Below are 21,314 nucleotides of genomic sequence, written 5' to 3' on the forward strand. Positions count from 1 at the left end.
AATATTGCTGTATTAGCACAATTTCCACACATATATAGAATATCATGTATTTATAATTTTCATTATGTTTAATTGCTTCTTACTATTAGTAGTGATTTATTGTGGTACTAGTTGTTTATAATTTTAATATATTTTATTAAATAATTTACAGTAATATTGCGTTCAAGCCTTTTTTTATGGATTTCATAATAAGTAGTCATAATAAGTACTTAAGTAAATTAGCAACTCTAAAGCTGAAGAATTACAAAGAATGTGACTTGTAACCTCCTTATCTTCTAGACAGGCACAGTGTTTTGCTGTTATGTCACACTAGACAGTCATATGTCGAATGAAAGAAAAATCTGGAATAGCGCTCCTTTTTATAATCGCAAGACCAAACATGGTTATTAGAACTGTTTAATAGTGCCGGTCTTCAGTTCGAACAAAAATTATCAAACAAAAAATTTTCAAGAAAACAATGCCTTGATTATTGTTTGACTATCTAAATATATATCGATGTAGGTACATTTTATAGCCTAGAAGTAGCTTAGACTTAAATGAGCATATACATCAATTACGTATAGGTCTGCTTAAAAGATGGTTGGTGAAGCATGCAAAGCCAACTAAATTGTGATATTGACACCAAAAATTTCTGTACAGTGAAATTTTACTCACTCACTTAAGATTATTTATTTAGAATGAAAAAAAAACTACTTTTTACTAAAATGTTTAAATTGTAAGTATTTGAAATCTTTTTTAGCGAACAAAAGTGCAATAAGATCAGTTATGTACTATACACTTAACTGATCTTATTAAATACTATAGCATCTTTAGATTTATATGTAGTATTTATACTTTAGAAGACCCCAGTCTATTTATGAAGAATCCACTATTTGTATTCAAATATGGGTATTTAACGTTATATTGTACGCAGTATATTCTACGATGGATGTAAAATTTATTTCTTGAGTACTTTTAATGAAAATGAATGAGTTTAAGCCACCTCAATATATTTCGCTCATGCAATCTATAAATTATCTATAAAATATGTGTACATATTTATATATCTTTGTATTTTTATAAATTTCGACCTCTTATTAGTAAATATTGAATTGCTCTGAAGATCTATTCATAGCCATTCAATCCCTATGTGGACTTAAGAAGTTTAAAAGTTTTAGTTTACAAAGATTGTCAGTATATTAGGAATATATGGATTTATCCATAATATATATGTATATATTTGTGTCATGAGGAAAAGGAAACATCAGAACATAACCTATGCAACTGCCCAGCAGCTGTAAGACGTAGACTCGTTTACCTTGGGATCTTAGTTGCAAATTAAATAAGTTAAATTAATCCCACAACAATTACGAGATTTATAAATAGTCTTGAATTGTTTAGTTGTGCCTTTAGGCGCACAATAGATCTTTAAGGTCGGGGTGCATTCATAGCCTATTATTTAATAATAATAATAGTTTACCAAAATGTTTAGTACACTATAAATAAATGGCTTGAATATATTGTTGAAATGAGTTAGACAGCATATTATTTGAAGTTCAATAAAATGTTAATATAACATAATAAATTCTTTTGTTATTAAACCTCGTAATAAAATTTTGTTGTTAATAAGATTACTGTAGTTACACCCTAGTTTATGTTAACTTAATTTATTTAAATGAATTATTTCCTTTCATAAAAATTATTTCTTCTGACACTGTAATGAATTAAGGGATTTCAATAATACAAGAAATGTTACATGCTTTTTTTAAGATATTAATTAAAAAATCAATGAAGCATTAATTTCCCAATACACCCCGGAAATGTCAACAAACCAACCACTGCCACCTTTCACTGTTTGCATGCAGACAATGAAACGACTATCATTAAGTGTAACTAAAACTAATAATAAAGTACAAAAAGGATGTACTCCAAAATCACAGACAAATAAATCACAATAACGCCAGCTACTGCGCCAAAATCCGATACGAAGCCGAAGTCAACTGTTGGAAAATGATGTATTACTTTTTTAACGCTGTTGATAGTGCAAGATAGCTGCGATTCAAGATATATGCTCTCGACGGTCGTAGTGCATCGCTTAAAGGAGCAATGAACAAGCAAATGAGCAGTGCTCCCACTGAAGAAGCCGCTAGGCGCATTGCATGAGTCCGCATGCCTGAAACATGTGGCCAAAATATGTTAAATTTCATTTTTGTAAATTATAAATTGATTTTCAAAAAAACTTATTCAATTTGGTACTAAAAGGACATTGACAACAAATTTAATTAAAAAAAGAATACAAATATAAAATAAAAAATTTTAATTTATTTCAGTTGTATGAACTTTTGTTAAGAATTTTATTAAAAAAAATTTTGATATATTCATGAGAAAATACCGTCAGATAAGCGAAATAATACAAAAAAATATGTGTTGTTTTCATTCCTCAGCAAATGCTTTAACACACATGCGAACATATATAAATTAAAAGTTTCGTATATGAGTATCTTTTACGTTTCTGAACTTTAAGTGTCAATTAACATCAAATTTCAACGACAAATTTACGATTCGGTTCTACCCATTTAGTGAAAAACGCACGCCTGCATTATCACATAAATTCCGCTTCCAGAGAACCTTTTACAGTTCAAGAGCGTGAAGACGCACACGACCTTTATAGTAAAATCAAAACGTTTTGTTTATTTTAAATTAGGAAAACTCATAAAGTGTAATGTCAATTTTGGTGAATTTAATAGTTCACACTTCAAAGTAAACATCGATGAGTTCGAGCTCCCGCACAGCCACCACAAATGTCAGCAAATTAACTTATCTTGAAATATGCGCCGCCTGTTGTTATTTCGTTTTATTTATGAGAAACGTAATTTTGACAAATTTTACTAAATACGCATTTGGTAGATAAAAATATAGCCTTAATATCATACATACATACGTATATATTGAATTCTAATTTAATCATGCAATTAAACTGCATGTCTTCAAAACTTGAGTCAGGTATCAAAAATTGAAGAAACGTATAGATTATTTTTTTAAAACAGGATTTCATAGTGATGTACTTCAAGCAGACATATTGAAGTATATGATACTAAATTTTTTTAGATAATCTTATTTCCACTTTATGTCACTGCACTAGTTGATCTTTTCTGAAGCAATAGACCCTAACCGAACAGAATACTTTTCGCCCTTCGCATGAAAGCCAGAATGTCAACGTTGAGGACCCCCTAACGTCAGATAGAGAGAGTAGTTCTCGACCCAGTGACCTTCTACTGGCTCAGATCAAGGTTGGACAATCATAAAGAATGTGATTGGAAGACTCGCCTGCTTCTAGGAAGAGTCGACAATCTATCTCTGCTGACAGACTCATTTTGTTAAGGTGATAACGCAGTCCATGGTGACCCGTTAAATATCCCACCAGCAACTTCAACTCTGTTGTGCTGAAGAACAGAATTGAAAAACTCTTTTCCATGAACTCTGTGCATAGTTTTAACATATATAGAGAGTATTTACGTTATATAAATTCCTTATTCAAAAACTATTGGCATCATTTAAACCACTGTATAGTAAACATTGCCTTAGAACTCTTATTATTCTTATTATAAAATGTCCTCATACTCAATTAGTTTTTTATGTATAGAGACAACCTGTGTTAAGTATATTCTATATTGAAGAGCTATCGGCATCACTTTAACACGTACATTTTTTAAAGATAAAGTTTCGAAATTCTACAATAAAACATGAAGTTTTTGTCCAGTAAATAATAGAAAGTGAAATGAAAAATAAGCAATATTCGATGTTTTTATTAAATTTTCTACAATGATAAAGTTTATTTTTTAAGTAGTGAAAATTTAAAAGTACCTTTCAAAAATACCATTGTTTTAACAAAGCTCCATTGCCTACTCTACTACCTTTTTTCGAGCTGTCAGTAAAAATGGTTAGACTGTTATTATACATTTGAACATATATACCATCTGCTCAAAAAGTACTCAGATTTTGTAAATAAAACACACAAATTTAAATTTTATTCTAAATTTATTTTATCTCCTTCAAAATATGCTCCTTCTGAAGCGATACATATATACCAACGCTTAACCCAATCTTCCATACTCTTTTCGTAGGCCCGTGAAGGTTTTTAGGCTTTTAGTTCCTTCAGCGAATTCTCTTTTACCGATTCAATCGACTCAAAACGCTTATCACGAAGGGGCAATTTGAGTTTCGGGAATAGGAAAAAGTCGCACGGCGCCAGATCTGGCGAATATGGTGCCTGAGTGATGACAGTGGTGCCGTGTTTGGTCAAAAAATCGCATACAGCAAGAATTTTCCTTAATAATAATCGCTAAATGCGTTTGAGGTAGTCTCACATTAACAGCTGCTGTAAACAAACTAATTGACAGGTGGCGCTCAAATTTGTGAAAAAGGTCTATTATTTAAGGAGTAGTTAACAAAGAACAAAATCCGGATACTTTTTGAGCAGAAGGTATATATAATACATGTAACACGTATTCACTATTTTAAAATACTGTGTGTTATTTTGCAATTATTTAATTATTAATTTCATTATTATAAATAAATAATTGTTTTCCTATAATAATAGTTTCACGATTTCACTATAAAATAGTAATTATATATTATGTATAATTACTACTTAACTTTAAAACTTATTTTATAAACTGTAAATTTTTAAAATATTTTACAGGCGAATAAATTATCTTACTATTAAAAATCTAATGCCTTTTAGAAAGCATTAAGAAGACTACATATAATACTTTTTGACTTTACTACAAAAATATACTGAAAAAGTTGCGGTTTATTTGAAATGTTTTTTTTTTTTCTTTTATATTTTACAAATAAACCCAAATTATAACTTCAAACATTTCACTTCTCAAGGCGGACTATTTTAAATTTCAATTTCAAAGGTTTACTTCTACTTCACAACAATAAAGTAAGTTGGTATGTACGAGTACTATTCGGAGAAGGAGTAGGAGTAGGAGTAATACTCCTTTTGTTTTTATGCCTTCTTTGAGATTGCGTTGAACGCGACTTCAAGACTTCAAGAAAAACGTGCTCCAAAGCAAATTGTCGTGTAAATTGTAAAATGGTTTGCCTTGCCTGTAACTCCAATGCAATGCCTCGCCAATAAAGGGGATTGGTTGAGGTACATTTTAAAAATATTCCGAAGTATATTGTAAAGGCATATTATTGCCACAAATTTGGGTTGATTGTGTGTAGTCCGTTTCCAAGCAATGAATACAATCAACTTAATCTGTTCATAATGGCAAAATAATACACAGAACTTTCAAAGGAACTTGGTAAGGAGTAGAAACCTCATTCAGTAATTAAAATATAAGAGTTCAGTTTATTAAATTGAGTTTATAAGAAACAAAAATTATTAAATTTTACGTGTAAGTTTAACACATTGAAAAAGTTTTCGTTTATTCTCAAAAAAACTTTCAAAATTTTAGTAATATAAATACCACTTATAATGAAGTAAATTTGAATAAAACCAATATCATCATTACATATATATTATAAAGCAAAATCGATCGATTACTCATTACAGTATACCAGAATCTTAAATTAATCGTATTGATAATGCACTATATGAGTAAGTTTTTAGCAGTGCCTACGAATCAGTGGCGTAACTACAGGGAAGCGACTGGAAGCAACGCTTTCGGGCCCACGAATTTAGAGGGCCCCATTATAAATTTATGTATTCATTGTATTTATTTTTAATAAATTCTCAAAAGTGGGACGAAACGATTTGCCGTATAGTTGTGCTTCAATCCTCAATTTCTATCGGTGCTATATTTAAATATGCATCTACTCCATATTGCAAAATAGTCCATTAACCATTAACATATACCAAATTTCATTGGAATATTTTTATTAAAAACGGAGAAACCCCATATTAGGTTAGGTTTGGTTGGAGCATCGGCTTTGTACGCAAAGTCAATTTGAGCTGAAATAATGGCCCGTTGTGATACGCAGACCAGAAGTTGTCCCGAAAGGATCGCAGTATGAATATGAATAACGTATGAATAACGCTGAAAGGCATCAAGTTGTATTAGTAAGGAATCAATAATAAAACATGCATCTAATTGTTTTAATTCTATTTGAATTAGACTATATCTAATTCTATATCGGTTTATAAAATGGTGAGTTTATACTTTCTCTCAGATCTAAATACCCAGTTGTCCCTTTAGTGTGAATACTTACTCAAATCATAATTTATCCATTAAATTTATTAAGTGTATTCATACCCAAATCAGTTTCGAGACTTAAGTTGCGTAAAATTAGATCTAAAAGAAAGTAGAAAAACAGCCTTTTACAAGCTAAAAAACATATAGTATAAGATTAGTGTTGTTTTGTCTTTTGTTTCTTACTAAAATAAGACTAAATGGGTATAACTAAATACTAATCGTACAATGCGGAAATGCATTTTATCAACAAATCAATAATATAAAGAATTTTCAAAATGATTCGCACTCGTATATTTTAAGCTTATTTCTTGACAGTTGCAAAACATAAAAATTTTATACATTACATATATTTTTTAGGAAAGTTTTTTCTTTACTACAGTTATAAAATTCTCAAAACAATAATCGTTTTTCGCTTATAAATGATTTGTGCATTAAGAAAACAAAAACATAAATGCAGTAATATTTATTATTTATGTCTTACTTAATTTATAAATTTTATTTTTAATTATTCTTACGACAATATACATCTAAATTCCTAGAGAGAATCAAGTCGCATCCAAATTCAGATGCTCAATATTTATCTTCTGCAACTGCACTTAACCGCTTTAAAAGAAAATAATTGATAAATATGAATAATCAAGCTTAAGAACATATATGTTAGTTTTTTAAGATTCGCATAATTATTATCAATTTCTATTTAGATATATTCAATAAATTAACGAATGAAAAAATAATTACTCTCAAAAGAATATAGAAATTTCTGTAGTTATTTAGTTGCGTTCTGACAAAATTGACAATAGTGTTAAGCTATAATCATTTAATTTATTGACCTTCAATTTAACTAGTAATAAAAGGTTATATAAGCAACTTCAGTTACTTAATCACCCATTTTTAGATTACTGATCAACAATATGCTCTTGCCATCTCAAACGCGGAGGTCCTATACCGCGTTTTCCATCAACAGATACCGAATTACACATCTTTCTAGCCGAAGTATTTGCTTCCATTCGCATGACATGACCAAATCAGCAAAATCGCTGAACTATTTTAATATCCCAATATAGCATACACAACTTATCGTTCCATCTAATACTCAATAGTCATTGTCAACTCGTAAGGGACCATGGATCTTCCGAAGAATTTTTTTGTCAAATGATCCATTCTTCAAATATCACATTTTAGCATTTTGGATAATATATTTGCAATATTTTCCAAATGTGGCCGTGTGATACCCACAGCCGCAGCAAGATCTATGATTTTTATTCCAAGATAGTCTACAGCTGGGCTGTCCAGGGATAATACAAATCACTGTACACATTAGAGAGCCGTATAAACAAATACATTCGTTCATAGTTGTATTCGACAAAAATAAAAATACGATCATAATATTAAATTTAGTTTTATTAATTTATCAATTTAAATTTATAAATTAAAATAATGGAGTTTTAAAAACATTTCGCGGACCGCACAAACACTAACCGCGGGCCGTGCTTTGGACAGCCTTTGTCTGCAGTTTCGATAGAATGGACCCTTTTTGGCTAAGCTATTGTAAAATATTATTAAAAATAACTTTAACAGTTAAAGTATTATAGTTTCTTCATATTCGCCATAAAACATTTGTTTTATTATCACAAACAAAATTATTCTAACAGCCTTTGCATGTACAAGTATATCTTAAAATCTTAAATAATAGTTCATAAATCATTTCTTATAGTAAATTAAAATAAATTACTTTAAACTAATTAAATAATATATTAGAAGCACGCTATATAAGTATGTAGAAGTAGAAACTTAAATAAACTTCTTAATAACATTTTATGGCAGAAATCAGATATCCAAAGCAAGAGTGGAAAAATATTTTTGACATTTTTATGGGAGCAGTGCGATTGCATTTTGAGAAAATCAATAAAATATGCAATTTTATAATTGCACGTTTTTGATTGTTAGAATGAGATAGTTATATGTACTAAATATATTTATGCATGAGTGTGTTTGATTTTATTTTTATGTCTGTTCCCCCTACACTATAAAATAACAAGTTTATTGCTTCCAGTTGGATTTCGAGTCTCCGCCCAAAAATGAAACCCTTGCACAGTGCAACATTGAGTTGTGTAGTATTGGTAGCATAAACCGGTTAAGAGTAGTTGTGTGTGTATGTAGAAGCTCATATATTGTGAAGTATGAAAGCGCAGACATCTTTTTTAAGGGTTGAACTTCGTTGCTGTACGAGTTTATCAAAAACGTGCGGGCACAACCACAAGTAAAAGTATCTTGCCAAAAATGAAATTAATAAAAGTTTTTGTTCACTTGTTTTTTGTAAGTACAATTTTAACGTGCATAAATACCACAATTTGACCTTATCAACAAAATATGTTTTATAAATACAAACACAACAACAAAAGGTGCAACAAAATTTATGTACAAGTTTTGCATGATATACCTACATAACCTGTACTGAAAGTAGGAAGCAACATAATTCAACTGTTCAACTGTTCACTGTTCAGCTGTAGGAACGAACTTTCGTGTAGAACCAACAAAAAGTATTCGATAAATAAATGTCCAAAATTCAGTAACTGAAATGTCAACACATCTATCTACTCAACATGCGCGAGTGTGGGAGAAAGCTCTGCATTGTATGTCTCTGCCTTACCCACTCAAGCAACACACAAACCTGAGCAACATAACATAGCACATTCAACATTCAAATAATGCAAGTGGCACATACCAAAGCGACTGCAATTTCTAGGTTTTTATCATAATTAAATTGGGCGGCTCCTAACTGCTTGTCAAAAAATTCCAAACAATTTTTAAGGGTATAATGACCACTTTATATGCATACGCTCTTCCTCAATGCGATTAAGCTATATTAAACTGCCACACCTGGCCATTTGTATGAAAATTTCAAATATTTGCTTAATTCTCTAATCGAATATTTCTAGATAATATTTGTGGAAAAGGTACAAATTTTGATACCATTCCTTATTAACTAAAAAGACTACGACTTTTAACGAAATGTTTGATAAAAAAAAATAGTTTAGTTTTGTTTATTTCTTAGTGATAGTTTAAATAGGATAATGCAATTTTCCATTTTAATTAATTATTCGTTTAGTGTATGCGGTTAAGAAAAAAGAGACAACATGGATAATACCGCTTTGAAAAGGCAAAACTGGTTAATCTTTAAAAAAAAAAAATAGTTTAAATGGTAAAACAAATAATTTTTTACATTATTTATTTATTGTTAAAGATTGTAAGTGGTTCTAAGCCTTGAGTATTTAGTCATACGATGACACAATGGGCCTACAGGCCTAAGTTGAATCGTCGGTATAACTTACCTACTTACCTATTTATTTGTTTACAAAAAAAACCTTAAATGTTAAAACTTATAATTTTATAAATGATATAAATAATATAATATAAAAAATATTATATTGTACTCTTTGGAAGCCAAGCTATCCAGAAGAAAATTATTTTAGATAAGCTTACAGACTGAGCGGCTGTAGGTGCATGCAGTCTAACCAAAACGTGTGTATTAATAATTATTATTATCAATGACATCAAAAGTTTATTAGCCTAACTTTTGAAAGACATGAACATTAGCCCAAGGCGTTAATGTTCCCTCTAATTAATATCCCGATAGATTTAGGCGTTTATTTTTATCCCACGGTTGGTTATGGCGCCCAACACCATCACCATCGGTAACGCGTGCTTTCTGGTGCCCATTCGTATGTTTAAATTTAAAGCTGATTTCTCTGACAAGTAAACTCGATCATTTGGATTGTTTCCGTATTGCTTAAAAACCAAATTTCGAAACCTACCACTTTCAGTCAAACGAACCAACACTTTTGTTCTTTCGACTCTAATTTTTTTTGTTCACCGGTGAGATCATGCACTTTGTTCAACTTCAATGGCATTAGTCCAAATTCATTTTTCAAAATGTGTTGCATCCTTTCTCGCGTGGGTTTCCCTCAATTTACTTCTTCACTTTACGATTCATTTTTGGTGTTATTACTGTTTTTTTTTATTTTAGTCCACCTTGTGGGCGTCGGGCAACGCTACCAGTATCAGGGCATCGAGCTATAGTACGAGACACAAATGATTTCTTTATATTTAGGTGTTGGAGGGTTAGAACGATAGCCCTTTTCCTTTCATCTAGAACGATAGAACTTCTTTGTTACAACACAAAAATCAAAATGACTGCGTACGCTTGTAAATAAGACAATGAACTGTCAAATGAATTAATTTTGAGCTTTCTGTCATTATTGGTTTGACCGGTAGATCGGTGCGAAGTTTGTTACTATTTTCGTCAACAAGCCTGTACATGTATGTGTCAGATCAAAACCAGGTAACGGATGGTTATGGTCATTTAAGTAATTGTGTATGTTATATGTATACGTCCTTTTTTAATTTGTATAAACTAATGAAACCACAAAAAAGATAAACTCACTTTAAGTTATGGAAATGCTCAACGTTCACGATATGAAATCGAAACAACTAAAAAAAAAAAATTTTAATTACTACATTTCGGTATTGTTTATCTCCCTAAAAAATGTATTATTTTCTTGATAATTATTAAAATATAAAAATATATGGAAAAATTTAATTAATGTCATTTGTAGTCCACACACTAATAATCGCGAGGAGCTCTTGTATTTTTGAGTAATTGAGACTGCATCAACTTAATGTGGTCGAAAGCAACAAATTTGGCTATGGCTTATTCTTAAATGCATTCCGTGCAGCGGCGTCTCAAAGAAAAATACCTTGAGGCCCATAAAAGGCGCAAAAAAAATTAAACTGAACAAGAAAACATGGCATTAAGCTCTCGAGTTGAAAATGCAATTTACAAATATAGCGGCGACATTCTCGTATTTAGTGACATACAAAACACATCATCACTGAGTTTGCCTGTCACATTCTTGAAAACCGTTGCTAAAAAACAACTATTTTTTTATTAACTGATAATTCTGCACATAGCTCAGTAATTTGCGATTAAAAAAAATTAATTACAAATGCAATTTATTCATACTTTTATTGGTATTCATAACATAAAATGAGATTTTTCAGTAATAAAAACCATTACAATCCGCACTTTGTATAATTGTTATTATTAATTGATAAATATTTTTACTTCAACATATTACACATAAAAAAAAAACAAAAATAAAGTGAACAGCAGTTATTTTCAATAAAAAGATTAAATAACAATTGTAAAACTAAATAAAAATTCTTGAAGTTTTGCTGAACTCTAATTTGCAATAAAAAGAAAACAATTATTTTAAATAGCGAGAAGTTTAATATTTACTGAAAATATCTTATTTTTTTGCAGTAGGTGGGAAGCATCGAAAGCCACAGTGTGAAACTTAAACCCACTAAAACCACCTCTTAGGAATGAATGGGAAGATTTCCACAGGCATGTGGAAACTTCATTCCAGTAGACGGGGGAGAAAGAAGACAGATAGGCTTAATATCTAGCAGGCCAGGTTAATCTAAGCCAGATGAAAATATCATTCAAACACTTTAAGTAGCCTTTTTTGGGGATAAGTCACATTTGAGTTTTTAAAAATTCTAATGCCTCCTTTTTATAACATACATAATAAGCGCACGAAGAGCCAAAAAATCAGTTGAAAATTTGTCCCTTTTGCCAACGACGAAAGACGAACTGATCCTTGACTTTTCCCATAAACGATATTTCTCTTTTGCTTGTGCACTAATATATTATTTCGTAAAGTTCGTAAAAGCCGAGGCTTTCTGGCTATCGTTATTCCAAAGTTAATAATGTAAATTTACATGTAATTGCAAATTGTACCTCAAACCCACACCCAAATCAATTATTTTATAAATGAATTTCCCCACTTCGAAAGTCATAGATGTTGATAGGTACAACCCATGTGGAGGAACACTTGTGCAGATAGAAATTTAATATCGCTGAAACACAACGAACCCAAAATAATTCCATATATTACACATATATGAAGTTGCGAACCTGTTATTCACACTATATACCACTATATACGATTATAACAGTCGCGGCAAACTTTTTAGTTTGGAGTACTAAATTTAATTATATAAAATTATTATAAATTTTCTTCAGTCGACCAAACAGCAGTGTAATCAAACAATTTCGTGCATCTTTCAACGTATTCAACCGTGATAATGTCAATGGATATACACTAGAAACAAGAGATCCACAAGAAGTTCATAAAAACCTACCAGGTGTAATTGGTTTATCACAATTTTTTTCAATTATATTAGATCGAACGTGAGACCCTATGCCTCTCCAAGGTGTAAAAGAAATTTATATATATATATATATATATTAGATCGAAGGACATAGCTAATCGATTCATTTTGTACTTGTGGCTACAAAAAAATGAATAAAGTTAACATATCTTTCGTTGGGGTCAAAGGGACACAGAATATTCTTTTTTCGGAAAATATTTTAAATAACATTAAAATCCATGCAAGGAGCGATTAGTAATCTATGATTTGTAATAAGTGATTTCTTACCGATTTGATTCGATTACAGTTTTAATGGCACAGTTCCCCTTTTATGTGATGTTTGGCACCACTTCATGAAAGTACTACCAGTTATTATTTGTAATTAAATATAATTAACTACAATTTATTAAGTTATTTTAATAATTATTATTAAAAAAATTAAACTTTTTTAGGCAGAACGACGCTTATTTCAAATTGCTTTATTTTAAGGCAATAAAAATATTTTTATTTTATTTGTTAAATCAGTTTGTCCCATTATTCATTTTTTTTTAACTAGATAAAAGTTAGCTAATTTTAGTCAATTAAATGAAAATTTCATATCTCTTTCTGAAAGTCTATATTGCAAACTTCATACCCCTAAACCCTTTGAACGTAAATCATCACTAGCAATTCATATAAGCATGTATCTATATGTGCCTATCTTAATTCATTGAGTATTTTCAGTAGAATTTTTATTTTTTAATAATTTGTTTATGTTTTTGCTATGATCTTTACCAATAAGCAAACCAATAATAAAAATTTTTTCGTGGCCATTGTGGATGCAATCATATCCGAAATCGACATTTCTGGATATGATTGTGTATCAAATTGAATAACCGATAAAATTGTATCATAAATAGAATAGCTCTTCTGGATACGATTGCATGCTAAATAAAATAGCCGTTTCTGGATACAATTATATCCTATATAGAAACGATTGCATCCGTTTAGGACATGTAAATACTTTTTATCTACCAAAAACTGGCACAACAATGAAAATATTGAATATATAGCCCTTTAAAAGAAATCAGAGATTTGGTTGAGACTACGGTACAAATACCTGGGTGCTGGATTTGTTATTTTATAATTGATTATAAAACACGGATCTAAACCTATGCTGTTAAGACCAAAACACAATTTCTAAAACCAACAAAGTTTATTGAAAACGGTTAAAAGGCTTCAAAGTATGTGAAGGTGAAGACTGTCTGCCAGCATTATGAATTATGGTCACTATTTTAACACCAATGGCTGAAACTACAATGGTTGATTGAGTCCATATGACTCGAAACAACTAGCTCAAAAATTAAAGTATTCTATGCAATATTACTGGGCAAATTAGGCATTGTAATTACCGAAAAATGTTTTTCAATTTGCAAAGGAAAAAATCTACTTTCATAAAGATAGAAGATTGGCTCACATTAATGCAGATTCCACTGCCAAAACTCATGAATATTTTTTCGAATTGATTGAACCTCCTTTCTATTCATGAGATAGATACTTTCTACATCCTTTCTATTCCATCTATTCCATATTCATATCATTATAATAATTAATATTACAAAATTATAAATACTTTTTTCATAATTGAAAATTTCCCCAGAACAAAAATTTAGTCCCCAAATAAAGCAGTGTATTTAAGGCAAATGAATTATTTTAAGTCCACTTTTACGTAATATTTCGCCAGTGAAAACGTGAAGAATAACGATCGACAGTAAGCTAACTAAAGCATGATATTCATGGAACGACATCTATAGAGAAACACCAATTAGAATCAGATTTAGAAGAATTATTGAGGCCCTATGCCCCACTGGGTGATATGCACAATATACTATATTGTCTAGTAATACTACAGGTGATGTTAAAAAAGTAAAGCATAGTTGGGCAACATGTACAGAGCTATGAAGAGATTAATGTGAAAAACATAACTACAAAACATTAAAAGCTTTTTCTAAATTTTCATAAACTTATCAAAAACCCATATATTAGTATATATATTCTGACAAAGAAACGTATGAAGACATTCAGTGGTAGATAAATTTCAACTTGACAATATAATCTACATATAATATACTACTGGAATACTGATAAAAAGTCTATTTTATAGTACATACAACTTTAACATATTTCACTGAAACCAGCACATTTCTAGATATATTTCTATTAAAACATCTAATAGACGCGGATCTCTACATACAATTCAGGTTAACATTTTTTTCGAAATTTCGAAATAACTTAAATAATATGTTATTACGTATAATGAACATATATTTTACAACTAATAAATTTTAAATTAGATAAACATTTTAAATTGTAAATTACATGTTAACCAATAAAAAAATTATATTTAAAATATTATAAAGTTTTAAAATCTTTATTATTTCTTTTTTGGAAATTAGTCGTCGAACTATAAATTTTTACGAAATTAATGAAGTGTCACGGAGTTGACAAACTGCAATTTAAATATATTTATGTTTAAGTATCTTTTTCAATTTATTATTATTTTTATGCTTTTTTTATATTTTTTTATCAAAATGCAATAAAAAATGTATAAAGATGAAATATTTATGGCATTTTATAGTTGCATAAATTTATCAAGTTGATTATAGAAACATATGCAAACGCTGATAGCTTATTCTCTTCAAGGTATACTATTATCAAAAAAAAAAATAAAAAATAATATAAAAAATAAGAAGCAATTACTAATAGCTTTTATCTTACAATATTTAAGGTATATTATTTAAAATAATATATTTATTATATTCAATTGTTCCGACAAACGGCAAACTAGCCATAGTTGAAAGCTTTATAAATATCATTAATTTAAAAATTATATAATAAATAAAGCAAAATACTTATACTATTTAATTTTTGCTAAATTATATTTGTCATCTGCAGGGTAGATTGACTGTACAATGTAGTCGAAATATTGGTGAAAATAAAATATAATTTTTGAAAACAAAGCCCTTTCGAAAATAAGAGTAATATATAATAAAAAAATTAATAGAGATGTTTTGAACAGTAATAAACTAGAACAACAAAAATTATTTTAATTAATTGAATTTTTGGCTGACCATACAGCTGTTTCGAGTATTGCGAAATACCCATCATCAGAGTTCTTGGAATTATTTCTTATATTTAATAATTCAAAAATAATTTTTTTTTGAGACGACAAGTACCAAGGTTTAAACTCGTGCCCTGCCAAATTTAAAGCTCAAAGTCAGTGCTCATTAGTCAACTGAACCAAGGCCGTACTTGACTTGTATTTTCAAAGTCGAAGTTTTGTTAATTTGCTGTGAAAGTTCATTAACAAATTCACTTGCTATGTTGTATTAAAACGAAATCATAAACTAGCTGTAGAATAATTTAATTAATTAATTGTAGTTATTTTTAATTTTTTAATTTCAATACTATTAGTTTGTAGAGACATTATTAATTACATGATTCTATATTATTTCTTTTTGTTTATAGAACCTAATTTAGGAACGTAGTACGGAGAAAATCATGCTAATGTTACAAGTGAGACTGGAAATGGGACATATTTTTTATTCATTTTTATTTTTATTATAATTTTATATTATATATTTATATTATATTACATATTTATATTTGATTTTAACAGCAGTCTCAAGAAAAATTATTTACGAATAATTAGATATAAGAAATAATCCCAAAAACACTACTATGTATGTATGTATATGTATGTATTTAGCAATAATCAAAACAGCTTTATGGTCAGCCAAAAATTCAATTAAGTAAAAATAAATAAAAATGTTTGTTGTTGCAATTTAATTTTGTTCAAAACCTCTTTACTAAATATAATAGTTTCAATTAAGTAATGGCATAGTGCCCCGTTAGTATTCCAGTAAGTACACGAACTGCAGGTTTGCTGAAGCTTAAAAGCCTTTTATTTTTTTTTTGTCCAAACTAGGCTATAAGGTTCTAGCGACCTCACTGCCGTCAGTCATTTAGGTTTAAGATAAAAAATCATATAATAAATATAATGCAATTGATGGTAGCTTGGATTTTACAATATATAAAAAAATATAATGCAATCTATGATGACTTTCATTCAGTACATTATTAAAAAAAAAAAACTTTTTAGTTTATTAAGTGAAAAAACTGGAAAGTGCTAAAAGTTTCTAAAAGCAAATTGTAATAATCGTGAGAATATTTGTAATAAAATATTTTAAGTAATATTGTAATTGATAAAGTAGATATCTTTTCGATTAAAGCAAAATGGCTTGAGAGCTTAAACAATTTCATTTGAATAAAAAACTAATCAATCATACTAACTTGTATTTAAATGCATTTAATAATTACTGTTTAAATTTCTTGATCTTACGATGTAGTAATGAAAATTTTAATTTCTTTTAAAATAAATGCAATCCCGCAGTTGTGAAACTGGTATTAAAATATTTGCCTGCACATCCTCTGTATTTTAAAACAGTTTGATTACACGTAAACAAACATAAAGCATCCTGAATATTTGGCCCAGGCCAGTAGCAATTAAGATAAGCTATTAACAAACCTGATAATGTCCTGTCAATTGCGTACCCATACAGACCTGGTGGTCAGACATTTATACTTTTGCTTGCCGCAAAAAGCTGGATTGCCTTAAAAGTATTTGTGAGAAACTCATTTAGTAATGAAAGCGAAGAATATGAAGAAAAAAAAGAAAGACGCGTTGAAGAGTAGAGTGTTCGGTATTCATATAGAAAAAGGAACATTCTCATCCAAACGTTTGGGTAGCAAATTGTATACGATAATGAATAAGAAAAAAGCCGCAACCATTCCAAAACATCCGTTCTGAATGCGTTAAACGGAACACAAACGACAGGTGAATATGTGGAATATTGATATTTGTAATCTAATGTAAATTCCATTTACTGTGCGGTAGCCGGTCAAGGTTCCCCGAATCAATAAATTTTAAAACCAATCAATTTTGTAAATTTCTTGTAGGTACTGGAAGAAAATTTAACTTTTTTTGTATAATTTTAAATGACACGCGACTTTTGAATTAATTTAAATCGAATTTATAAAATTTAGAAATATAAAATTATATTTAACACAATTATATAAAAAAAATTTATTTTTTTAAAAAATTGTAGAAAATTTGAAAATATAACATTATATTTAATATAATTATACATTTAATATAATTATATAAAAAAAAAGAAAAAATTATATAATAAATATAATGGGTACTGGAAAAAAATTCAACTTTTTTTGTATAATTTTAAATGACACGCGACTTTTGAATTAATTTAAATCGAATTTATAAAATTTAGAAATATAAAATTATATTTAACACAATTATATAAAAAAAATTTATTTTTTTAAAAAATTGTAGAAAATTTGAAAATATAACATTATATTTAATATAATTATACAAATAAAATGATTTTTTTTTACAAAATTATATAAAATTTAAATATATAAAATTACATTTAATATAATTATATAAAAAAAGTAAAATTTTTGTTATAATTTTGAACGACAAGCGGCTTTTGAATTTAAATTGTGTACAGAAAATGAAAAATATAAAAGGTAAATAAATGGTAATAATTCTATTATAGTTAAAGCTTAGTGTGGGGCAGGGATAAGCCTCTCAACCATAAAAGAGTAAAAGTGCGCAAAGCACTAACTCAAACAACAACAACAACAATAAGATTATATTTAGTTTAAAAATATAAAAAAAAATTATTTTTTTTATAATTTTAAATGAGACGTGACTTTTGATTTAATTTGAATTGAATATAAAATCATATTTAATATATTTAAAGTAGTTATTAGCACCACTTTTTAATTATTTTTAATTGATTTATTAAACATAATTATATTAAAAATATTTTTAATTGATAAAAAAGCTGAAGTGAAAAAATAAAAGTTTTTAGATTAGTTTTTAATTTGCTATTATTATATAGTATATAATGTCTATATGACTATCGCTGACGTTTTGAAGTTTGTTTGACTTCCTCCTCAAACAATCACCGTCGAATCATTCTCCAACAAGACAACATTTGAATATTCAAAAAATCGAATAACTTCTTCTTGCTCCCAAACGTCAAGAATAAATTGCGTGGACAACGATTTTTGTTAGCGGAAGAAGCAGAAGCCGTTTTTGCATTTAAAATCATGTTTTGGAGGTGTCTGAAGAAGATTGGAAAAAATGTTTTGACAAATGGTTCAAACGCATGCAAAAGTGTTTTAATCATAAAGGAGAAGACTTCGAGAAATTTTCAACAAATTAGTAGTTGTTCAATATTAGGCTCAAAATATAAATATTGACCCCTCGTATTCCTTCGCTTTGAGAAAGAAGTTAAACATACTTCGAAAGGTTGGCAATCGTTATATAGACTATTTAATAATAATAAAAACGTAAATAAAAACTAATCTATAAGCGTTTTTTTTTACTTTAACCTTTTTATCAATTAAAAATATATTTAATATAAATATATAAAAAAAAATTATTTGTTTTTATAATTTTATATGACACGTGACTTTTAAATTAATTGAAATTGCATTCATAAAATTTAAAAACTTAAAAATATAAAATTTGAATTTTTGTTTAACATTAACTTTTTGTAACAAAATTGTATTACACACATTTTATCAAAGAAATTACATAAAAAAAAAACAAAATAAATAGTTAAGATATTTCTTTAATCTGCAAGTGCTTGACGATGGAAGTTTACAAATACATCTTAAGAATTACCGAATCGTTTTACCACTTAAATGCGCGCTCACAGTTAGGGCCAACAACAAAAACAACAATAATAATAAAAACAACAACAGTAATAATAACAACAATGTTAAGAGTTACACAATGAACAAAAGATACCAACGGCAACACGAATTTTTGTGTTAAAAAAAAAAGCAAAACAGTGAAATCACAACACAATTACATGCACACGAACACGAACACCAACACGAAACCAACCAAAAACAAAAACAAAAATAACACACATTCGCATTGAGAACAAAAGTTGTTATTACTCAAGATGTCGTTGACAAATTGGAGTAATGAAAACGATTTTGAAAGCTTCTTTGAAGGACGCGTTTATGTCGTTTACATACTGCGTCTTAGTTGTGTTACGTTTACATTTTATTTTGTTTAGGCCAAGAGAGAAATATTTGGATATTTGGATAAAAAAAAAGAAATGGAATTTTTCTCAAGACTTTTAATTATTAAATAAAATAGGAACAAAGCTGAATTTTTGTGACTTTATTCTGTTATTATCCTTTGTGTGAGCTATTTTTATTAAAAGCAGTCAAACAGTAAAGACATCATTGCGTTGGATCGGAAGTAAGTAGAAAGTTAGCAGGAAACGACTTTGCTTTAAATCTAAAAATTTAATAATGAGAAAACAACTGAGAAATGGTATTAATCGATTTAAAGCCATTTTATTTTTACAATACTATCTTTAAATTTGATTATTATTGATATATTATATTATATACTTTAACTGGTGGGCAGTTATCAAAGCGGTGAACTGAATTAGGACCAATATAAAGTCAATTATCAGTTCATATACATGCGTACACATAATTTGGAGTATAGGGTATAATGATATGAAGGAAAATAATACCAGTATTCAGAAAGACAGAAATTGATGCTACATTAAAGATTTATAAACAAACAGGTAAAAATATATTTTTTTGAAGAAAATATATTAGCCAAAAATCGGGGATCGGCATAATAACATACGAGGCTCATCTGCCAAAAATAGTCGCCAATTAGGAGTACAAAAAAAAATTTGAGAAACGGTGAAAATTGTCACTGAACGTGGTCTACGGGTTGTATAAGACGGTTAGTAAGCCGACCATTACCCAGAGGTTCCTCGTCTGATAGTTGGCATTAGATAAAAAATGTCATAAATTTTATATATTATATTAGCACAGCAACTGACATAATTGGAAATTTTCAGGGTATATTAGGACTCAAGAAAGCTTAAATTTACTATTTCACCTTGTATCGTTATAGGTTTTTGTTCAAGCTTTTAACAGTAAAGTGCACTTAGACTACATGTAACCAAAGGTGGATGGACTATAGTTTTGACGTTCCATAGTCTGCTACGTTCCGCATGGAGGGGTCGTGATTTGATCAAAACTGATCGAAGATCAACCACCGACTACATGACACCAACACTTAACTTTAAAACTGAAATTCCTACAATTTACACTACCAGAAAAACTGGGATTAAGAATCTCTAGAAGTATCATTTACACAGTTGTCTTATGAATAGAAAATGGAACGAAACTGGGTATCTATTTGAGGAAGATGCAGATACTGCAAGTACATCAGTTCCCTGACACTTGTAGTGTCTCTTAGGCTTAGATATATGCAGCCAGGCAAATATCATTATCTTTGTAGACAGTTAAGCAACCATTAAGGGAATCAAATCTAAAACTGTGAAATTGAGGTTTGTAATAAAATGTCGCACCTCACTGATCAACATTGTACATCACATAGTCTCTTTCTCTGCTGCATTTTTGGTTATAAGAAAAATGAAGGGAATGACATAGCAGATGTGTTGACTAGAACATTTTCTGAAATGCACATAAATAAGGCAAACATAAGGTCTCTCTCTCTCTGTTGGATTCCTGGTCATAAGAAAAATAAAGGGACGACATAGCAGATATGTTAACTAGAACAATTTCTGAAATACACATAAATAAGGCAAACAAATCGATACAAATCCCCGTATATGAACTATTTACAAGTTTATAAATATTTACTAATGCGATGAAAAATGACATATGATCTGTGCGATTTACAGAAAGACATAGCTTTCTAAGTAGTATAGAAATATATACCTTAGTGTTAGCAAATAACTTGAAGACTTTGCGATTGCCAGAAACATAAGGTCCACA

At 29.0% G+C, this 21,314-nt stretch overlaps 1 protein-coding gene across 1 annotated transcript in view; it reads right to left on the minus strand.

Moving 5' to 3' along the window:
* Positions 1 to 7,165, minus strand: part of LOC119674684 (uridine-cytidine kinase-like 1) — an 11,116-nt gene extending 3,951 nt beyond the window's left edge. The window contains exon 1 of the mRNA XM_038085838.1: positions 7,086 to 7,165. Coding sequence (XP_037941766.1) covers positions 7,086 to 7,165 — 80 coding nt within the window. The remainder of the gene's footprint in view (positions 1 to 7,085) is intronic.
* Positions 7,166 to 21,314: the final 14,149 nt, after the last annotated feature.

This window comes from Teleopsis dalmanni, chromosome 2, assembly GCF_002237135.1.
Source record: "Teleopsis dalmanni isolate 2A chromosome 2, ASM223713v2, whole genome shotgun sequence".
Taxonomy (NCBI): domain Eukaryota; kingdom Metazoa; phylum Arthropoda; class Insecta; order Diptera; family Diopsidae; genus Teleopsis; species Teleopsis dalmanni.